We start from the raw sequence: 18,925 nt of genomic DNA, 5'->3' as shown, positions 1-18,925 counted from the left end.
CCTCCTCCTCCTCCTGCGCGCGCGCGCCTCCACCCACCCACGCACCGTCGGCCCATCCTCCCTCCCTTCCCCCAACGGGAGCAACGCGTGCCTGTACGCGTGTGCGCCACTGCGTTTTCGCGGGCACATCTCCGAGTGCGCTTGAATAGACCTGAAAACAAAGCGAGAAAACAAGACGCAGAGCTGGTAGCGGCATCCGCCCGCGCAGGCGCATGGCTGATGTGAGGTTAGGAGAGGGCTCGATACCGACAGACACCGACACCATATCCGGACTGCAACTCTGCTTCCGTATCTGTGTGGCATGCAAGCGCCATACCACGTGTGCGTCCAGTGTGTGCACTCTTCTCGGGTGACACTCGGCTGCACCTGTGGCGCCCTTCCCTTCCCTTCCTCGCCTCTCACCTTCTTGACAACACTTCGTGCAATGTCGCAGGCTCTTCCTGGGCGTCTGCCAGCGCACATCTTGTGGTTGGATGCACACACACACACACACTCACACAGACACATCCAAAGAGGCACCCCGTGCGCCAACCTTCCTCCACCTCTCCCGTTCTCTCTCTGTCTTCTCCTTCGCCTTTTGGCATTCCTGCGCCGCTTGCGGCTCATTCTCTCTTATCCATCCTATGTGACGACATCTCTGCGGTCCGTCATCGCACCGACAGACTGGCCAAGAGAAGTGCTGCTCTCAGCCGTTGGACCGATTGTGGGAAGGGCGTGCCAACAGATGAGCCTGCGCACGCGCGCACTTGCGTATCGTGACCGGCAAACTCCATCCGACAACGTTTCTATACCGCTTTCGTTCAGTTCTTTTCGACCCCACCGCAGCGTCGACTTCTTCCGTGCATGGGGCGCATCCGTTCACTCGCGAAGGAGCTGCGCCAGCTGGAGCTTCAGAAGCAGACCGCCTCACCGCCTCCTCCTCGCGCGGCTTCCGGCGACGACGTGTTGGATGACGCAACACGCTCTGCCACGTCTAGCAGGAAGCCCGAGGCCCCCTCCTGCTCGTCCAGCCCTCGCGTTGGTGACATCTTGACAAACGCGGCGCATGCCGCGACGACCGCAGAGGCAGAGGCGGTGCCATCCTCTTCGCCAGCCTCTAGTACCGGAGCTGCCGCAGAGCCTCAGCCGACCTCGGCGTTTCCGCTTCCACGGCTGTCTTCCTCGTCCCGGGACGGTGCACACGACCGCAGCAGAAACAGCCTCTACTCGCTCGGCGGCAGCCGCTTTGATATTCTCATGGGGGGAAGTCACGGCGATGGCGGTGCTTGTCGCAAATCGCAGGTGCGAAAGGCCACGAAGGCGTGCGCGAGCGGCGGAGGTAAAAATGGAGCCGCGACGACGACGGCGACGCAGGAGCCGCAGCTGCGTGGTGATGCGGAGGGGAGTTCTCTCCTTGAGAACGGCGAAGACGGCGAGGCAACGACTAACCCTGCGCCGCCTCTTGGCACGTCCAGCGGCATTCCGACTCGCCCACCATTCAAACGCCTCCTCGCGCAGCCGTTCAGCCACGTGCTTGTGTGCGACTTCGAGGCCACCTGCGCCAGTGGCAGTGTTCACTACCCGCACGAGATCATCGAGTTTCCTGTCGTGGTGCTGGACACGGCAACGCTACGCATCGTGGCGGAGTTCCATCGGTATGTCCGGCCGCTGCGCAATCCAAAACTGACAGCGTTTTGCACAGAGCTGACGGGCATCACGCAGGAGATGGTGGATGTGGCGGACCCCCTGCCGACAGTCGTCGCGCAGTTCCAGGACTGGCTGAAGACCGAGGTGTATCCGCTCTGCCGGATGTGGGCGAGGCACTACGGCCCTAACCGCCTCTCCCACAACCTCAAGTCGGAGCAGCGCCGCTTCGTCTATGACGAGCACACAGACGCGGCGAAGGCCAACACGTCTGCAGAGGCCATGATATGCATGGCTACGGACGGGCCGTGGGACATGCGCCGCTTCATGCATGAGTGCAGCGTCCTGCGCGACGGGGTCGACTTCCCGCCTGTGTGTTACCGCTACATCAACGTCCGGCATAGCTACAGCGATCACTTCAAGTGCCGTCAGGCGAAGCTGACGCACATGCTGAAAAAGATGAGCATGTCCTTTGAGGGGCGGCGGCACAGCGGCATCGATGACACGCGCAACATTGCACGTGTGCTGGCGGAGCTCTTTGCGCGAGGCTACCGCGTGCATCACGTGAGCACCATCAAGTACGCCCACCGCAGAGACGCCTTCTTGGAGAGCGACCGGGCCGCACAGGAGTTGCTGTCCGAGTTCGGCGAGACGGACGAGACCCACACGAGCAAACACGCGACTGTACACAAGGGCGGCGGCAGACAGCGAGGCGTGAAGAGGGCATAACGAGAAAGGTACGCATGTGCATGTCTGCATGTCTGCATGTCTCTCGAGTGCGCGTGCGTCAGTGAGCGCGTTAACTAAAGCGAAACAAGGCCCCGGAAAGCTGTTTCGATGGACACGTTCTTGCGCATGTGCACGTCTGTGTGCCTGTGCGCTTGATGCACCGCTATGTGACTTCTGCACTGCTGCCCGCCCTCGCGTTCCCCAGTGGCAAGCAGCGGCGTTTTAGGGGATTGGGTGAACGTTATGGGGGTGGGATTGCCCTGTGAGAGCATCCATGCATGTATCGGCGGAAGGCCGCATCAGCTCACCATGGATGCCTCGGCAGTGAACCGCGAAGGTACACGCACTCTCAATCTTTCTTTTCTCTCGCTCTCTCGCGTGCGCAAGCGTCTTCTTTCTGCCCCTGTCGCTGCGCTTCTCCTCTGTCGTCGGCGTTCAACAACACGCGTGCGCGCCACACATAGCCGCTTAATACGGCTTCCACCACCACAGCAGCCCACGCATCGTTAGCATCCGCGGTGGTGGCAAGGCGCCTGCGCGTGCCCCCCCCCCCCGGCTTCCGAGCAGACATCTGTGCATAGGTGTACGCGCGCACTGACACACGTGTGCGGGAGAGTATGTGTTCAATCTGTCCACGTGCAGATGCTCTGACTCCAAGTCCTTCTTGCTTCCATTCCTTCGTACCATTACAAGCTCTCATCGAAACCTCAAGCCCCGGGCCACCTGCAAGCACGGCCCTCATCGCGCCGGATAGATACACACACATACAGGCAACCTTCTACAGCATTCGCACACCGCCCGACTTCAGCGCGGCGCTTTCTTCTGCCTTTCTCTGTTGTGCTTTCTGCGCTTAGTGGTCTGAGCACTGCCGCAGCAGCGACTATCCTGCGTCCACTCAAGAGTCCGCCTCAGTGTCCATTGCTTGCGCGTGGACTTTGGCCTGTGCACGTGTGTCGTGCTCTGATTGCCTCCTCTTCCCAGTCTAGATTCTTCTGCCGGCGACCGCGTGAAACAGCTAGCGTATATCTGCACACATACATACCTATACATCTCTCTCTCTACATGTATGTATATATGTGTGTGCATTTATAGATATATATATATATATCTGCGTACATATCTATATGTGTGTGTGTGTAGATATATTCGTGCGTTGACGCCTTGCTCCCACTTGTATAATAGCTTGTGGCCCTCCTCCTTTTCCCTGCCTCTCCGTCACTCTCTGTGTGTGGCTGCCGGCGCCCTGACGCAGATGTACCGAAGGGAGAGCAGCGAGCGACTGTGCGGCACCGCCTTCGACTCCCACGCAGCATCCCCTTATCATACAGATACATCGGTGCCACACCACGTGTACAGCGAAACTTGGGAGTCGCACGAAAGCCGCGGCCAAGGCCAAAGGCGCTGCGAAGAAGAGGTCAGTATTCAGCGCGGAGAAGAGGAAGACACATCCCGGCTTGCATCCACGCAGAGCTACGGAGAGGGCTCCTCCATGAGCGCCGCGACTTTTGCGCGTTCCGGCGGCGCCGCACCCGCGAGCGCGCAGGTGGAGGGGTCTGTGTACACCCCGCATCGCACCTCGCCACATGTGTCCGTTGCGCTGCCTTCCTCTGTTGGCTCCTCCATCCGCTTGCCAGCATCGCCGGCGGGCTGCCTGAGACCCTCTTCATCAATCGCGAGGGACGCTGCTTCTAATCCAACGGCGGCGGCGGCGGGAGGTGGGCGCGCTACGACTTCTCACCCTCTGCCTGTTGTACTAGACGTGAAAGTCATAGAGACAGACGTGGTTGACCCTCCGTTCCCGAGCGAGATTCAGTGCCGCATTTGCGGGCTGTCCGTTCTTCGAAGCGACTGGGAGGCGCATCAGGCCACAACGCTGCATCAGCGGCGACTGCGCGAGTGTGCTACCGCATGCGGCAGCTGCAGCAGCTCCTCGTCTCGCCCGCTGACAGTGGTGGTGCAAGGTAGCAGCACAAGCCAGCCGGCGGCCGCCGCGGGCTTCAGGGGTTTGCGGGCACCAGTGACTTCTAGGGACGCGCAGAAGGCTTCATCCTCAGTGACACCTTCTGCGCGTGCGCTGGCACTGAGTAGGGAGAACCCCCAAGAACGCAGCCAAGCCGCCGCAGCGGTGGAGAGGCGGCCATCTTGTCGCCCATATCCATCTCGTCGCGAGCTGGACTCAGCCAGCTCCGACACTGCCTCGCCCATGTACAGTACTAGCAGCAGCACCACGAGCAGCAGCAGCAGCAGTCGTACAAGGAGTATTAGCAGTGTTAGCGCGGGCAGCACCTGTAGCAGAAGTGCAGAGTCGGAAGGCAGCGCCGCACGCGGCCATTCTAGCGTCAGCGCTGTCCCCCACGCCACCACTCCTCGACCAACTAGGCAACCTCCCACCCCCGCTGCGCCCAGCAGTCCCACGCCGTCTTTCGTGCTACCGCCTGTCTCTCCTCCGCGCTTCTCCGCGGCATCGTCTGCGTCCGCTGCCGCGTGCCCCGCTTCCCTGCTGGTGAAGACGCGTGGGTCAGACGAAGCGGCAGCCGCCGTGCGCTGCGTGGAGTTCCCGGAGGAGGAGCAAGAGCGGCGGCGCGTCAGAAAGCTAGAGAAACAGCTGAGCTCATGCCTCTCTCGTCACGAGCACAAGGTGCTGGCAGCGTGCATGCGACGGTGGTATGAGGCGATGTTCACCAAGGCAACCGCGCCTATTACCGACTCAGATCGGCCAAAGCGAGGGGGTGGTACAGTAGTCGTGGCCGGTGCTCCCTGCTCACCGGGGGGCTGCACTGGGACATCGCTGTCCCCGGAAACGGTCAGAGCCCACCGCATCGCGGTCGACTCTCCATCGCCGCCGCCTGTCTCGGAAATGGCGCTTGACAACGTCGATTCCGCGCCATACGAGCAGGGCGTGTCGTCTGCCCCACTCAACTCCACGAGTCCGGCAGTCTCGGCAGCCGCGACCGGTGCGGCGTTCCGGAGTCACGACCAGGACAATCGCTCGCGCGACGTAGCGGAGGAAAGAGTCGATGAGGGCGATGGAGGATCCCTCGCCCGGCGCAGCAACACCCAGCAGCCAGCGTCACCGAGTGGTTCCATGCCGCACTGCGGTGAGGACATGCAGATGAACCGTCTAGCAGCTGTCGGTGTGAAGTGCGCTGCTTCTCGAGTTGTAGACGCGAACCCGATACACACTGAGCACGCCGGCGTGCTGATGACCCGTGGAGAGGCCGTGTCCCCACCTACGCCGTTTTTCACAACCTGCGTCAAGTCCTACGCGCGCGTTCATGTCACTGCGGATGGCTATGTCTCTCCAGCGGAAGCTCGCCGTGGCTCGAGGGGTGGCAGCGCAGAGAGCGAGGCGCAAGATTTGGAGGTGATGCAGACGAAGGTGAGCTGGGTGGTCCGGCCGGCGAGTCGACCGTCCGCAGCGCGCCGTTCCAGCTCCGATTCCTCGGATAGCACCTCTGCCCGAAGAGACTGGAGGGGCGCTGTTGGTTGCAGCGGTGCCGCAGTAGATGCTGCGGCTGCAGCTGCTGCTGCGCGCGGGAGCACATGTGATCCCTCGCAGCCTCCTGCTAACTCGCCAGGCGTAGAGGCCGCGTGGCGGCAAGCGAGGGGCAAGGGTGCGGGGCGGCACGGCGGTAGCCGAGCTCAGCTTCACCACGCCGCAAAGGGTAAGCGCGGCACTGTGTCTGGTGGGCGGCCCCATCTGCTGCAACCGCATTTGGCAGCTCCTAGCAACGTTGCTGGATACGGCAGGTATGCAGACGATGACGGGGGCGTGGGTGCGCATGCCGTCGGCGATGCAGCGGCGTCGGAGGAGCCGCCCGAGCCGAGGCGCCGTCGGCACCGCAAGAAGCACCACCACAGCGGCAAGACCAAAGCGGAGGAGTGGAGGTCTATGTCAAGGAAGAAACGCCGCGGTGACGGTGGCGACGAGAGAGCCGAGGCCGACTGCGCGTCACGGCGCACTCAGACACCAGATGAGGAGGAAGCCCATGCCAGTGCCGTGCACCAGCCTCCGCACTCGGCGGATGCCTCAGCGACGGAGACGACCAGTGCTATGAGCGCCGTACTTTACACTGGAGGCAAGGGCGGCGGCTGCGACAGCGTGGAGCGGACCGGCGAGGAGCGACACCGCCGCAAGGGTACGGGTGACAGGAGGGAGGGGAGGAGGGAGTCTGGCCGGCCCTATTCAAGCGGCTCTGCTGCTACGGCTGCGACCCCCATCCCATCTGGCGAGGCGGACACGAGCACCGTGGAGGACGAAGGGGCGTTGCGCGAGCCGTCACCGCTGGCCTCCGAGGCTGCGGGAAGAAGGCACGCAGTTTCGACGCGGCTGGCGGTGCCACAATGCAATCGATCGAGCACGCTGGATGAAGCATCGCCGAGGCAGTCATCGCACGCACCACCACCAAAAGCAGCGGCGTCAAAGAGAGATCCGTTTAGCCACGCTGGGGCCCTGAAAGGCGACCACGCTACAGCTGCCTCGCCATCCTCCTCGATCGCGCTCACAGGTGCGTCGGGAGAGCGCTCCTCGTCGCTTTCGTCGTCATCGTTCTCATCGCCGTCGTCCCTCAGTTACAGCATCGGTAGTGACAGCGACATGGCCGAGCTTGTTGCTCGCCTCTCGCCCAGCACCCAACAGCGTGCATGGCAGCTGCTCCGTCCGGGGAGCGCGGCGTCGCTGCTTGCCCACTCCGTCGATGTGCCAAAGGCGCCAGCGTGCGTGCCAGACACGCAGCAACACCATGAGCTCGACCTGGCAGCAACGATCATGTCTGCAACGCAGACGCTGACCAACGCCTTCATTGCAGGGCAGGGCAACCCAGCAGCTCAGACAGAGGAGGAAGAGCAGGTCCGGCTCGGGCACCTGCCCGCTTTTCCACTCTCTGCTTTGGCATCTCTGACGCCACAGGATGTGCGCAGCCGCGGCGCGGCGACGGCAACGATGCCCATGGCCGATATCCTGTCCGGCGTCTTGACCGGGGTGCCAGGCGGAGACAGTGGTCACGCGGCTGCCTCAGAGACCGGCGAGCAGAGCGCCGCACATGGTTCCAATCATCATCTCTATCGTAGTCACCCACGTGGTGCGAACGCGGCCGTGCGGCTTCCCAAGACGCTGCTGGCGTTGCACGTGATGAGCGCTGGCGCGGCGAGCAGTTCAGTCGTGGCTCCACCTGTGGATAAGCTCGACGGGCGTGTCTCCGATTGTGACGGCGATGCCGCGCAGCCGCCACGGGAGCCGTCGGTGCCCTTTGTTGTGAATCAGGCAAGTGCTGAGGTAGGGCTGCTGCTGCCATCGTCGTCTGGCCACCCATACGATCTTGGCGGCCCAATGTGCTGCGGCAGCGGCAGGGGCGGACGCGGGTGTGCCGGCCCTCATCCCTTCCTTGGCGCGGCGCTCGTTGGGAGAGAGAGCGGTGATGACAACGAGGAGATCAGTGTGGCCGGGCTGCCGTCTACAGAGCGCTACGATGACGTGTACCTTGCCTACGCACACGGGGCGGCAACGTCGTCAACGCACGGCGTAGACGAGGGGCGTGCGCAGCAAGGCAGCGGCGCTCCAGAAGAGCACGCAGCGGTGGGGCAGAGCGGCAACGCTGACGATGTTCTGTCTCCATCCTCGATGCCGCCAACTGGGCTGGGCATTCTTCAAGTGTCTCGGCGACCCTCTCGTGCCTTGTCCACTGCCGTGAACGAACGCGTCACAGGTGCCCCCGTAGGTGCGTCCTCGGCAGTGCAGCTTCCTCCGTCATCCTTTTCCACGCATGCGCTAGTTGAATCAGGCGTTGCGCAGTCGCCTGACGAGGGACTTAGCCTGCACGCAGTGGAGGTGGCGCAGCGACATAGTGCCACTGCTAATGCCGCCGCAGGGCCTGCACGCGACTTGCACGATGTGCACAACGAAGGAGCCGCAGCAGAGAGGAGGAGTATGCTTGCGCCTGCTGGTGCTGTGGCTGCTGTCGCCGACGAGGGACGGCGACTGGTAGGTGGCGTTGCACCAACAGCTGTCTATACATCACATGCTGAAGTGGAACGGGCACCGAGCTCGCTCTCATCCGCTACAGGTAGTGAGCCGACGGCGACGCGAACCGGTGCGGGAGCACTGGTGCCTTTTCGCACCACCCGTCCACTCCACAAGGCCGTCTCTGACGGCCCTGGCGCGGTGCTGCCGAGTACAAACCGGCTTCTCGCAGCGTCTTCTTTCGCGTTCTCTCGTGGTGGGATGCGAGCCGCGAACCCGGCAGATGCCATAGTGCCAAGCTCAGCGCCAGCGCAGCTGCACCTCGATCGTTTACGGGGACCGATGTGGAACATGGACCAGGCATCGGAGAGGCGACTTCTTTCGCTTGATCAGCACACCTACACCGTCACCCCCACCACGAGCGCGGCCATCGAGAGTGGCGGTGATGCATCTTCGTGGCCTCTGCGCCCTGCCGATGGCAGGCACGCTGGGAAGACCGCTAGTGATACCCCTCACCGTGGTCTTCACCCCACGACGGCTTCTGAGGCGGCAGGCTTCAGCGCAGTCTGGCGCGACGCTGCGGGAGCATCCGGCACCGCGCTTGTGCGCATGACCGAGCCGCTGAATACGCCGCCGTACACTACCGTTGTGCCTTGCTCGAGGGCGGATGGCGCAGGTGGGTTTCTCTATGACTTACCCTCTCTGAAGATTCCAGTGCTGCGCGCCAGAGGTGACCGAGACGGCTTCGACGAAGGTCTGTCTCGGCGCGCTCGCGACCGGCAGCTGAGAGGTACACATCTGTCGAGGGGGGCCACCGCTCAAGCCGCAGTGGTGACGGGTTCTGGTAATGTGCCGCTGCTAATGCCGTATGCTCTGCTGCCTGCAGCCGAATGCATCGAATCCTCTCCCGAAACCCTCGCGCAGCCTCAGCAGTCGACGATGGACAACCATCCTCCCCGCCCGTCTCGGTTGCCGCGTCTGCGGGACGTAGAAGCTTGTATTTGCAACCTTGCTGGCGACGCCGTCACCCGCAGCCCCACACAGCATCCCGAGGCAGCCGAGGCGAGCGCACTCTCAGGCGCGCTGGCGCCAGCTTCAGCCGGCACTACGCACATGGTGAGCTACTTGCCACACGGCGTGATGCCTACGACACACCCGTATTGCTATGCGACCCTCAAGGGAGCTGCTGATGGTGAGCCCGGCACCAAGCGCGACGATCGCATTGCTGAGAGCGAGTCAGTTGTGACGGCCCTGCGATCGACCTTAGCGGCGCGCACGTCTTTGGGCGCGGGCCTGGAGGACAGCGCGCTGAACCACGCATCCGCCTCTTCCACTGCAGTGACACCATTGGTCGAAGCGGCAGAAGCAGGGCTTGGTGCAGCACGCGATGCCTCTCCGCTGTCCTCGTCGCCGTCCTCGTGCTCGCACGCGAGTCCTGCAGGAGTGCACCCGAACAGACGCCCGTCTCATCATCGCCGCCATTGTGATGGGTCGGCTGCGTCTCAGGAGAAGAGGAGCGACGAACGAAGGGAGCATAGAAGGTTGAGGCAGGGAAGCCGCCGCGATGGCGATGTCTCATTGGGACATCACCGGCAACACCGTCACCATCGGAGCGGCCGCCGACGCGAGGAAGACAGCAACGACGAAACGCACCGCTGGAAACACCGACGCCATCATCGCGCGCATGCGCAGCACCGCGTGCCGCGACACGGACGTGAGAGGCCGCAGGCAGAGGACACCGGCTCGACGGCCGCACAACAAGCGCACCTTCCTCTGCTATATGCACTCGAGGCGGCCCCGCAGCAGGGCCACGCGGGTGCAGACTGCCGTGACGTGCTGTACGTTGTGCAAGAGGCTGGCAAGCGGCCGCCGTCCGGAGCTCACCGGTCGCACCCATACCGGGTTGCACTCCCGTCTGCACCAGTGGTGCCGAGCACCTTTGGGCACGAGGCGCTTAAGAGAGGCAAAGACCATTGTGGGCAACCAGCGGCTCCTTGCAACGTCGACATGGCACGTGCGGCGAGGCAGCACCGTTCTCATCGCTGTGGCAGCAGCAGCGCACCACACATCAGAGATGGCGCAAGCGATGAGGACGCCGCGCTGAGCAGGCATCCGCATCGGCGACCCGGCGAGCGCGAGCGCGCCCGGGGCCACCGACACTGCTGTCGCCGAATGCCAAGCGCCTCAGTCCTGTCAACGCCCTCATCGTCGTCGAGGAGCATTGGCAGCGGCAGCAGCATGAGTAGCGGCGGTGACATCGAGGTGGCCAGCGCTGATTCCCCTCGCCGCGGCCGTGCCGCAGCGTGGGTAAGCGTTCCGCCAAGCACGGCTGAAGACGTAGCCCGAGGCCCAGACAGCGGTGACGTTCCCAGAGAAGGAAAAGAAGAGGTGGGCGCACCAGAGCGCAGCCGAAGCGACGATGCGGAGCACAGCGTCGAGGCACCGCCGCGGCAGCCGATGGTGTCAATCGAGGCATGGCGGGGAGAACGGAGCGCGCAGCCGCCCTCCAACCTTGAGTGGGGGCCAGCAGCTGAGCACAGTGGGCCCGCAAGAGCGAACGCGTATGCGCCCGCGATCAGCAGGCCGTCTGCAAACGCGAAGGCAGGCATCGGTGCAAGCAGCTATGGCCCTGGGCGCGTAGAAGCTGTTGATGATAAAGGGGCCCGCAGCGTCGATTCCCACCAACCACCGGAACTTGCTGGCAGTAGACGTTTCACTGAGCAGGAATCGCCCGCAGGGGATGAAGATGGCACTCTTCTCTCCCGTGTGTCGCCCGCCGCAGCGCCTGCCGGATCGGCGTCAGGGAAACACGTGCCTGGCGCACAGTCGCCGTGTAGTGGGGCACACGGGTTGGCTTATGTGTCCTCCGCGAAACTCGGGCGCCCTCGTCGGCCTTCCGCGGACACCGCGGCGACCGGCATGGCGAGGGGGAAAGACACCGCGGACGGAGAGCCGGCGCCTCCACAACACGGTGATCTCCTCCACCGCTTCAGCAGCGCGGAGCTGCCAAACGTGTTGGCAGGCGAAGTGCGATGGCGCACCTCACCTGAACCGTCGCAGAACCCGTCTGGAAGCACACGCCGCCCGCTGTACGTTGTTCACAACCCCGCGCCATCCGCGTGCGCGATTACGGGAAGGCAGGCGCGCCGCGCGTGGACAATCACGAATCCCACGAACTCCCTCGGCTGCGGCCGTCTCAACCCATACTGCTCCTCATGCCGCGCCAAGTACAATCTCATGTTTGTTGACCCTCAGATGCGACCAGTCCAGTGGCCGTCGGCTCAGTGTGCTGAGCTGGATCAGATGGGTGACTGCCGCATCCACAGCGGGTACATTTTCGGCGGTGGCGACACAGAGTCTAAGCGTGATGCGATGCTCGTCCAGCAGCGACTGCGATCGAAGAGGATGGCGGCGTGGCCGGAGTTGCCGCACTCCGGCAGAGATCACCTCATCGTTCACGAGGAGGATCTCGATGGCCCGCTGCGCCAGTTCGCGCCGCCGCCGCAGGGGCACTTTGTTCGCATCGCGTACGCAGAGGACATGCGACTTCCCGTTGGCCCGGCGCTTCGTCGTCGAGCGGCGCTGCTCGCAGCGTCGGCCCGCCGGAGCTTCGCCTTTTCGCCATCATCAGCGGCGTTCTCACAGCTGCCACGGCACCCCTTTCCAGGTGATGCGTCCGGCGATGCACTGCGGTTTATCACCTCCCCTGCCGGGGAGAGATTGAACGATTGCCCACCCGCCTCGAGCGTGCCTTGGTACCCCAGCACCATACGAAGCGGCACGTGCAGCTACGACAGCTACCTTCGAAACCCGACACGTGACCGCAACTCTCCTCACAACCAGCGCAAGCGCTGCAGCTCTTGCAATACGAAGGACGCCGGCAGTGCATCCATCACCCAGCTTGACAAGTTTGCGGACGTGACGGTCGCCGAAAGCCGTCAGCCCCCGCCGCACAGCTATCCAGCGTTGGAGACGGTGGGGGTCGCGAAGCGACTGGCCGTCACCGACGCCGGCGCTACCGCGAGCGTTTCTGCCGCTACATCGGGGATGGCGGCAGAGCCTGCCAGCGTTGCGGCTTTGCGCCAGGAGGAGCGCCGGATCAAGAAGGCGCTAAAGCAGCTTCTCTGGCGTGACTTGCCACAGCAGCGGGGGACGGTAGAATGGGAGAACTACCTGCGCTCGCTTAGTGAGGGGCTCCGACAGCAGCCCGGCCTTGCACTCTCGCTTGCGCCTCCGCTTCCTGCGCAGGTGGTGGAGACCGTGCAAGCTTCCCTTACAGACAGCGCAGCCAAATCATGACGATGATGCCCTACCCATCACTGCTTGTGTGTGTGTGGGGGGGGGAGGAGGCCGACTCGGCCCTCTGACAGCCTTGTTGCTGTTCAGTCTGCTCCGCAGCTGATCCTTGCGTGCGTCTCTCTTCGCGCGCACATGTATGCCTGTCTCTGTGACTGGCTGCTTCGCACTACCCGCATTTTTTTTTTGCTGTTGCCACTCCTGCACGCATGCGCGCGCGCACACACACATGCACGCACGCTGAAGTGTAGATATAGATGTACTTGCGTCTGCACGTGTGGAGCGAGAGCACTGGGCTCGCCTTGCTCTCTTTCCTTCCAATCCTTTATGCGCCGCATGGGGGCCATCTCCGATGTGAGCGCGTCCATTGCGTCGTCGACTCGTGTCTGCATCCCCCTCCCCTCTTTCGGGTGTTTTTGTGGCGTAATCGCACGCGTGTCTTTGACGGCAACACTGCAACCCTCGCCCTCACATCGCGCATCCCGCGTTGCTCTTCGCCACAGACGCGTGCCGCTGTTTTCCATGTGCCTCCCTTATTCGTTTGTGCACCTCAAATCGTGTAGTGCCTGTAGTCGATGCCGCTGCGGAGAAGGTGCGGAAGTTATATGCTTGGATGGGGTGTGTAACATATCCATAGAGACTTGAACACCGATCAGCAGCATGGGAGAACGGAAAGCACGCATGTTTGGACTTTTAGACCTGCATGTGCGGCGATGTGGCCATGATGAGTCAACGCCGCGACCGCTTCATCACCTTTGTGTCAGCGTCTCTTCTTATGCGGTCTTTGGTGCACTCATCTCACGTGCACGAGGTCGGCAACGTCTGTGACGCTGCGCGCACGCTCACTGCACCGCCTTTTTCCTTTTTGTTTTCTTTCCTGCTCGCCAATTTTCACAGCCCTGTCGATGCCTCCGCTCTGCGACTCCGTCTCAACTGCCCCTCCCTGCCGTTCACACCCACACGCACACCCACACACACACACACACGCTCATGGAGATGTGCCTCGGAAAGCAGCCCAAGCGCAGCGTAAGAAGCACGCCCGAGGGAAAAAAGGGCGACGCCGAGGCACTTCGTACCGTTTCACCGTGTTTGTGCCTAAGTAGCAGCAGCGGCAGCACCCATGGTGGACTCTAGGCCCTCAGTCGCCACCCCATCTGGGCAGCAGTCTCTCTTCTCTGTTCTCGGAGGCGCCGTTACACGGGCGGCGCTGCAGCAGATGCAGCGTGACGTTGACGTCCTTTGCGAAGTGTCGGCTTCGGCGCATGCCTCCCTGTCGCCTGGCCCCCGTCCTGAACCAGTGGCAGCGCCGTCACTGCAGCCCGGTGCTTCGGGTGGCCATCCGCTGCAGCGTGTGCTCGATGCCCTTCGCTCTGCCGAGGTGGGCGCCTTGCCAGAAGGCGGCAACGACGAGAGACGTGCTCAGCCTTCCTCCACCTCCATTTCTGTCCGTGACGCTCTCATCGACGCTCTCGGTCTCTTTGCCGGGTCCTCGCTCTACCGCGAGTGGGTGCAGGCCCCTCGCCGACGCATTCGGCGTGTCGTTCGTCAGCTGGCTATCACGGTGAGAGAGCGCTACCTGTCTCTGCTCGCAGAGCGCCATTCCCTCGCCAGGGAGGAGCCGCTCGATGTGCACGTGCAGCTCTACCCATCCCACACTGTGCAGCGGACGGCTGTCCCGGCAGCTCTGAAGGAGACACAGGGATTCTGCGCTGCTGTCACGGTGCGGCGCCTATCGGCGCTCGAGGAGAAGGTGACCGCGGCACGGCGGCTGCGTCAGCGCTACATGCAGGCTGCAGCGCCAGGGCAGACGCTGTCGAGTGCCCTCAGCTTTTGGGCCGACGTGTCTTATGGCGATGCGCCGCCTGCAGCTCTGATCGACTACCCGCCTCTGGGGTTCGAGGAGGACAGCAGCAGGCTCACCGTCGAGGCGCTACAAGCAAGCAGAGATGCCGCCGCCGCTGAAGGCCGCCGGCAGCTTGGGCGCAAGACTCAGCGCGCTAGCGAGGATGCAGATAGGCCAGCGCATCCGGCGCTCTTGTTAGGCGTCGAGGAGGAGTCATCAACGGTGACCGTTACCCGTGAAGGGCTCGAGGGGGAAGAGGGGCCTGCATGGTTGCAGCCTCCGCTGCTCCTCCAACTGGATGATGGGCTTAAGGACAGGCAGTTTGCAGCGGCCACCACCGCCGGCCGCATGGCGCCTGTCCCCCACCTCCGCTACGAGGGTGCTGGCCTGTTGGCAGTGGTGTACGTGCATAGCTCGGGAATCGCTTATGTCGGCTACCCGCACGTCTCCGACACGGCGTCGAGCGCCGAGCCCACGGACGGACTTGTGCGACGGCCTGACGACGAGCCGCCGGTCGATCCTTTGGCGGTGGCACCACCGACGCCACCATCATGGCAGCAACTGCCGCCGGCGCCCATCTGCTCGTTGCCCATGAGCTCTTCTACCGGCTTCGTGCGCGGCCTTCTAGGCTTGAGCTGAAGGCGCGTGCCAAAATTCTGTCGCGCGGAACGCGCCCAACATATCAGGAGAAGCACGTAATCGAAAGGACCCGAGGGCAACAACATGCAGGCACGAGTGCGGCGGGGGAGGCGTGTCAACCTCTCCATCATTACTAACTTGGCTCTTGCGCTCTCTGCCTCTGTCTCTCGGCGTGTGCCTGTCCGCAGAACTTGGAGCACCTTCTCCACGCAGCCTTCGCCTTTGTATCAAACGCCGAGCTGCTGCCCTACCCCTTTTATTGCCATTATCATCTCTTCCTCTGCCTCGTCCTTGCCCCACCGTACTATCGCCACCTCCACACACACGCACACGCTTCTGCAGATCTTCCACATCCGCGCTGCATCTTTTTGCTTTTTTTCTACCCCCTTCTCCTTCTTTTCTTTGCTGCCAACGCGAGACACACGCCTCCCCTCCATCGGCGCCCCGTGCTCGTCCCCTGTTTTCTTTCTGTCGTTGGTGTTGTGATAGCCCCTCTTGTCCGCCCGTCGTGTTCTCCGTCGCAGCTTGATCAGCGAGCGCATCGCTACTTTTCTTCGCTTCACATTGAATACGTCCGTCACGGGCTGCCACTGTCCGTGTCTCTCTCTCGTATTCTTCTTTTGGTTCTACCTGGCGCCCCCTCCTCCAGACCTTCGCACCGCAGCCATGGCGATATCTGGTGTTACGCTCGAGGAAAACGTCCGCGGCGCGATCGATGATCTGCGCATGAAGAAGAGCCGCTACGTCATGATGTGTATCGGTGCGGACGGAAAGAAGATTGAGGTGACAGAGGTTGGTGAGCGCAGCGTGAATTACACCGATTTGAAGAAAAAGTTCTCGACGGAGAAGCCGTGCTACGTGGCCTTCGACTTTGAGTATAACGACGCTGGGTCGAAGCGCGAGAAGCTTATCCTCATTCAATGGATCCCAGACACTGCGAGGCCGCGCGAAAAGATGATGTACAGCGCGAGTCGAGATGCTCTGAGCTCCGTGTCGGAGGGCTACCTCCCCATCCAGGCGAACGATGAATCCGGGTTGGATGCCGAAGAAATCATCCGCAAGGTAAGGCTCCATCGTAGCGTGTAAGACAGCGCGTGCGTGTATGTGTACGCGCGTCTTCGATGCAGCAAGAGAGCGAGAGGGAGGGAGTTAGCGAGGGAAGGGCGGCACCATATTGGCAACGGCTGCAGAAAGATACTTGCGCGCATGTAAATACACAGGGTCGCATGTACACGTTTACGCCTTTGCTGCCCTCCTCTTCTTTCCTCGTTGAGCCTGAAGGCTTGACTTCAATAATGTGGCTGACGGCGGAAGGGGTGCATCGGGACACTTCTGTGTTAGCGTGCAGTTGACAATGCGCGCCCGTCAGCCGGCGGCGTGTCCGCAGCGGCGGGGAGGGGGAGGGCAGCGGCGTAGAGGCCGCCGGGGACGGAGGCATCGATGCTTACCCGTAGGGATCGGAATAGGCTCGAACAACGGTGACGGACAGAGGAGCAAAAAAGAGAGACGAGAGCGCGCAAGGGACGAAAGGCTGCGAGGTGAGAAAAGTGCATGGAAGGCGCGAAGCAGCATCTTGCAAAGACGGGCAGGAGCAGCACAAGTTGCGGGGGTGACGCTCCTGGAGGCGATGTGGAGCAGCACTGGTGAGCGAGGAAAGAGGGATGGCAGAGGCGCGCGCGCGAAAAAACGAGGGGCTGCTTCATCCTTCGTTCTGGGGGAGGGGGGATTACCATCGCGGTTAGTGTCGCCGCTGCAGACGCGAAGAGAGCGAGAGGCTGATGACTGAGCTTCTGACACGCACGCACCCTTGCCGTGCCTCAGTCGCTTTCGCCAGGTGCGTGTACTTGATGATACGCATCCCTTCGTTGGCTTGCACTGGACCAGACATCAGGGCCGAAATGCCGAGCAGGCGCGTGTCGCTGCGCTCGCTTTCGCTTTCCCTCCCCTGGCTTCTTCACGCTTTTTTTTTCTACTTGGCTTGCGTGTGTGCCACTGTCTCCGCTTGGCAGCATATCCGCGTCGTCTCGCCGCATTTTTTCTTGTCCCTGTCCTCTTGCGTGTTTGCCGGTTGTCTCTCTACTGTTCGTCTCCATGTATGCTTTCCTTTCTTCCCGCTCTCTCTCCATCTGCAGCGGGTACAGGTGCACACGTGGTCGTGTTTGCGCGCGCACCCAGTCTTCAAAGGCCCGCATGGCATCCCGCTCCCAACCCACTGTTCGTGCGCGCGCTCTTCTTCTCTTCTTCCTTCCCCCTTCCTGCGCGCGTGCTTGTGTGCTCCTCCTCGTCTTCGCTCACGTCGTCTCCTTCCGCTGGCTTTCGTTGATTTCGCAATCTTATTTTTACTTTTCTCTGTTGTTTGTTTCATTCGCTTCTCTTCGTCCGCCTCCTCCACAGTCCGGCTCTCCCCTCTCTCTCTTTCTCACGCGCACCCCACCTCATCCTCTCCCCTGACGGTGCCAACTCTTTCTGTCTCCCGCCGTCACAGCCTCCGCCTCGTTCTCACTTTCACCACTTCGCTGCATCGGCGTCGGTGGCGTGGCGCTTTTCTCAGGCAGGCGGACATACCGCAGAATGAACCCTTCCTCCCTCGCCCAGGAAGAGCACGCGCGCTCGCATACACACACACACACAATGCAAAATGGGGAGGCTGAGATTGAGGGGCTCAACGGAAGTGCGTGTGCGTGCATCGTAGGAACAGAGTGGGCTTACTTGCCTGTATGTCTGTGCATGTGAGCTCCCCTCCTCCTGGCCTGCATCTACTACGTCCTCCCGCCATCCCTGCTTCCTCCCGTGATGGCGGTATCTTGAATGTGCGAGCGTTTCTGCCGCTGGGAGTGAGTAAGGAAGGGGTGGGGATAGTTGGCTGGCGTTTTCTTCTTGGAGAAGAAGGTAGCGCAGACATGTGATACGGCACGTTTTAATTTTTCCGACACTCACGCCTTCGCCGACTGTGCGGTTTGCATAGACACAGGCACAGACACGGGTGCATAAAGGCGTTCGTTTTCGACGCATCGCGAGAGGATGATGGATGTGCTTGTGGGTTTGTGCCGCCATATTTGTGTCTTCGTCCCACTCCCCCTCACCACTTGCCCCATTCTCGCCATCTGGATGTGCGTGCGTGAGTGGGGGGGGGAGGGAGAAGCGGCAGCATGCTGTGTACGCGTGTATGTTTTCGTGTCTGCGTATGGGGTGACCGAGGTCGTACGTCAACATCTGCAGAAAGCTAAGCTTAGCACGAAGAAAACGAATGATGTGCGCTGCTCGCGTGCACATTCGGCAGCAGCACGGAGTATGAGCAGCAACGGTACAGTGTGCATGTGTGTGTGTGGACTCATGATGGACACAACAAGACACGCCCATGCACGCGGTGAAGGAGCACGAGAAGCGGCGAGGAAGGGCAGACGGGGAAGGAGGCTAAAACTATCTTGCCTCTTTCGTTCTGAGTTTTTTTTTTGTCGCCTCCTCTGCCGTCTGACATTCACGTCTTCCCCACACGCCTCGCCGACGGCTGCGGTGCGCGCGGCTAGTGCCTCTGATCACCGCATGTGCACATATGCTCATGGCGATGGCTATGCGGCGTACCTCGTCTTCTGCACGCAATGGATGTTCTTCCTGTGAGCACATTACCTCGCCTCTCCATGCGGATGCATCGGCGAGCGCGGCAGTACATCATCTTGCTCGGGTCTGTTGCTTACCGCCTTACCACTCTTTTGTTCTCTCTCCTGCCATTCACCTTGCACACCTTTACACTACCGCACTTTTGTAACTTGCAGCTCCTGCACTGAGAGCGCAACCACCTCTTCTCCCCCTGCCGAGCTTTTAATCACAGAATACTT

At 62.0% G+C, this 18,925-nt stretch overlaps 4 protein-coding genes across 4 annotated transcripts; all 4 read left to right on the top strand.

Moving 5' to 3' along the window:
* Positions 1–843: 843 nt before the first annotated feature.
* On the top strand, positions 844–2,352 carry LINJ_29_0550 (conserved hypothetical protein; the record flags this gene model as incomplete). Its single annotated transcript, XM_001466538.1, has 1 exon — positions 844–2,352. The coding sequence occupies one exon, from the start codon at positions 844–846 to the stop codon at positions 2,350–2,352; it is 1,509 nt and encodes a 502-aa protein (XP_001466575.1).
* Positions 2,353–3,604: 1,252 nt separating this feature from the next.
* On the top strand, positions 3,605–12,610 carry LINJ_29_0540 (conserved hypothetical protein; the record flags this gene model as incomplete). Its single annotated transcript, XM_001466537.1, has 1 exon — positions 3,605–12,610. One exon carries the CDS (start codon positions 3,605–3,607, stop codon positions 12,608–12,610), a length of 9,006 nt encoding a protein of 3,001 aa, XP_001466574.1.
* Positions 12,611–14,390: 1,780 nt separating this feature from the next.
* Positions 14,391–15,089, top strand: LINJ_29_0530 (conserved hypothetical protein; the record flags this gene model as incomplete). The annotated part of the gene is made up of 1 exon (XM_001466536.1): positions 14,391–15,089. The coding sequence occupies one exon, from the start codon at positions 14,391–14,393 to the stop codon at positions 15,087–15,089; it is 699 nt and encodes a 232-aa protein (XP_001466573.1).
* Positions 15,090–15,755: 666 nt separating this feature from the next.
* On the top strand, positions 15,756–16,175 carry LINJ_29_0520 (ADF/Cofilin; the record flags this gene model as incomplete). The annotated part of the gene is made up of 1 exon (XM_001466535.1): positions 15,756–16,175. One exon carries the CDS (start codon positions 15,756–15,758, stop codon positions 16,173–16,175), a length of 420 nt encoding a protein of 139 aa, XP_001466572.1.
* Positions 16,176–18,925: the final 2,750 nt, after the last annotated feature.

This window comes from Leishmania infantum, chromosome 29, assembly GCF_000002875.2.
Source record: "Leishmania infantum JPCM5 genome chromosome 29".
NCBI lineage: Eukaryota > Euglenozoa > Kinetoplastea > Trypanosomatida > Trypanosomatidae > Leishmania > Leishmania infantum.
The sequence above is the reverse complement of the archived record's forward strand: the minus strand, read 5'-3'. Positions and strand labels throughout refer to the sequence as shown.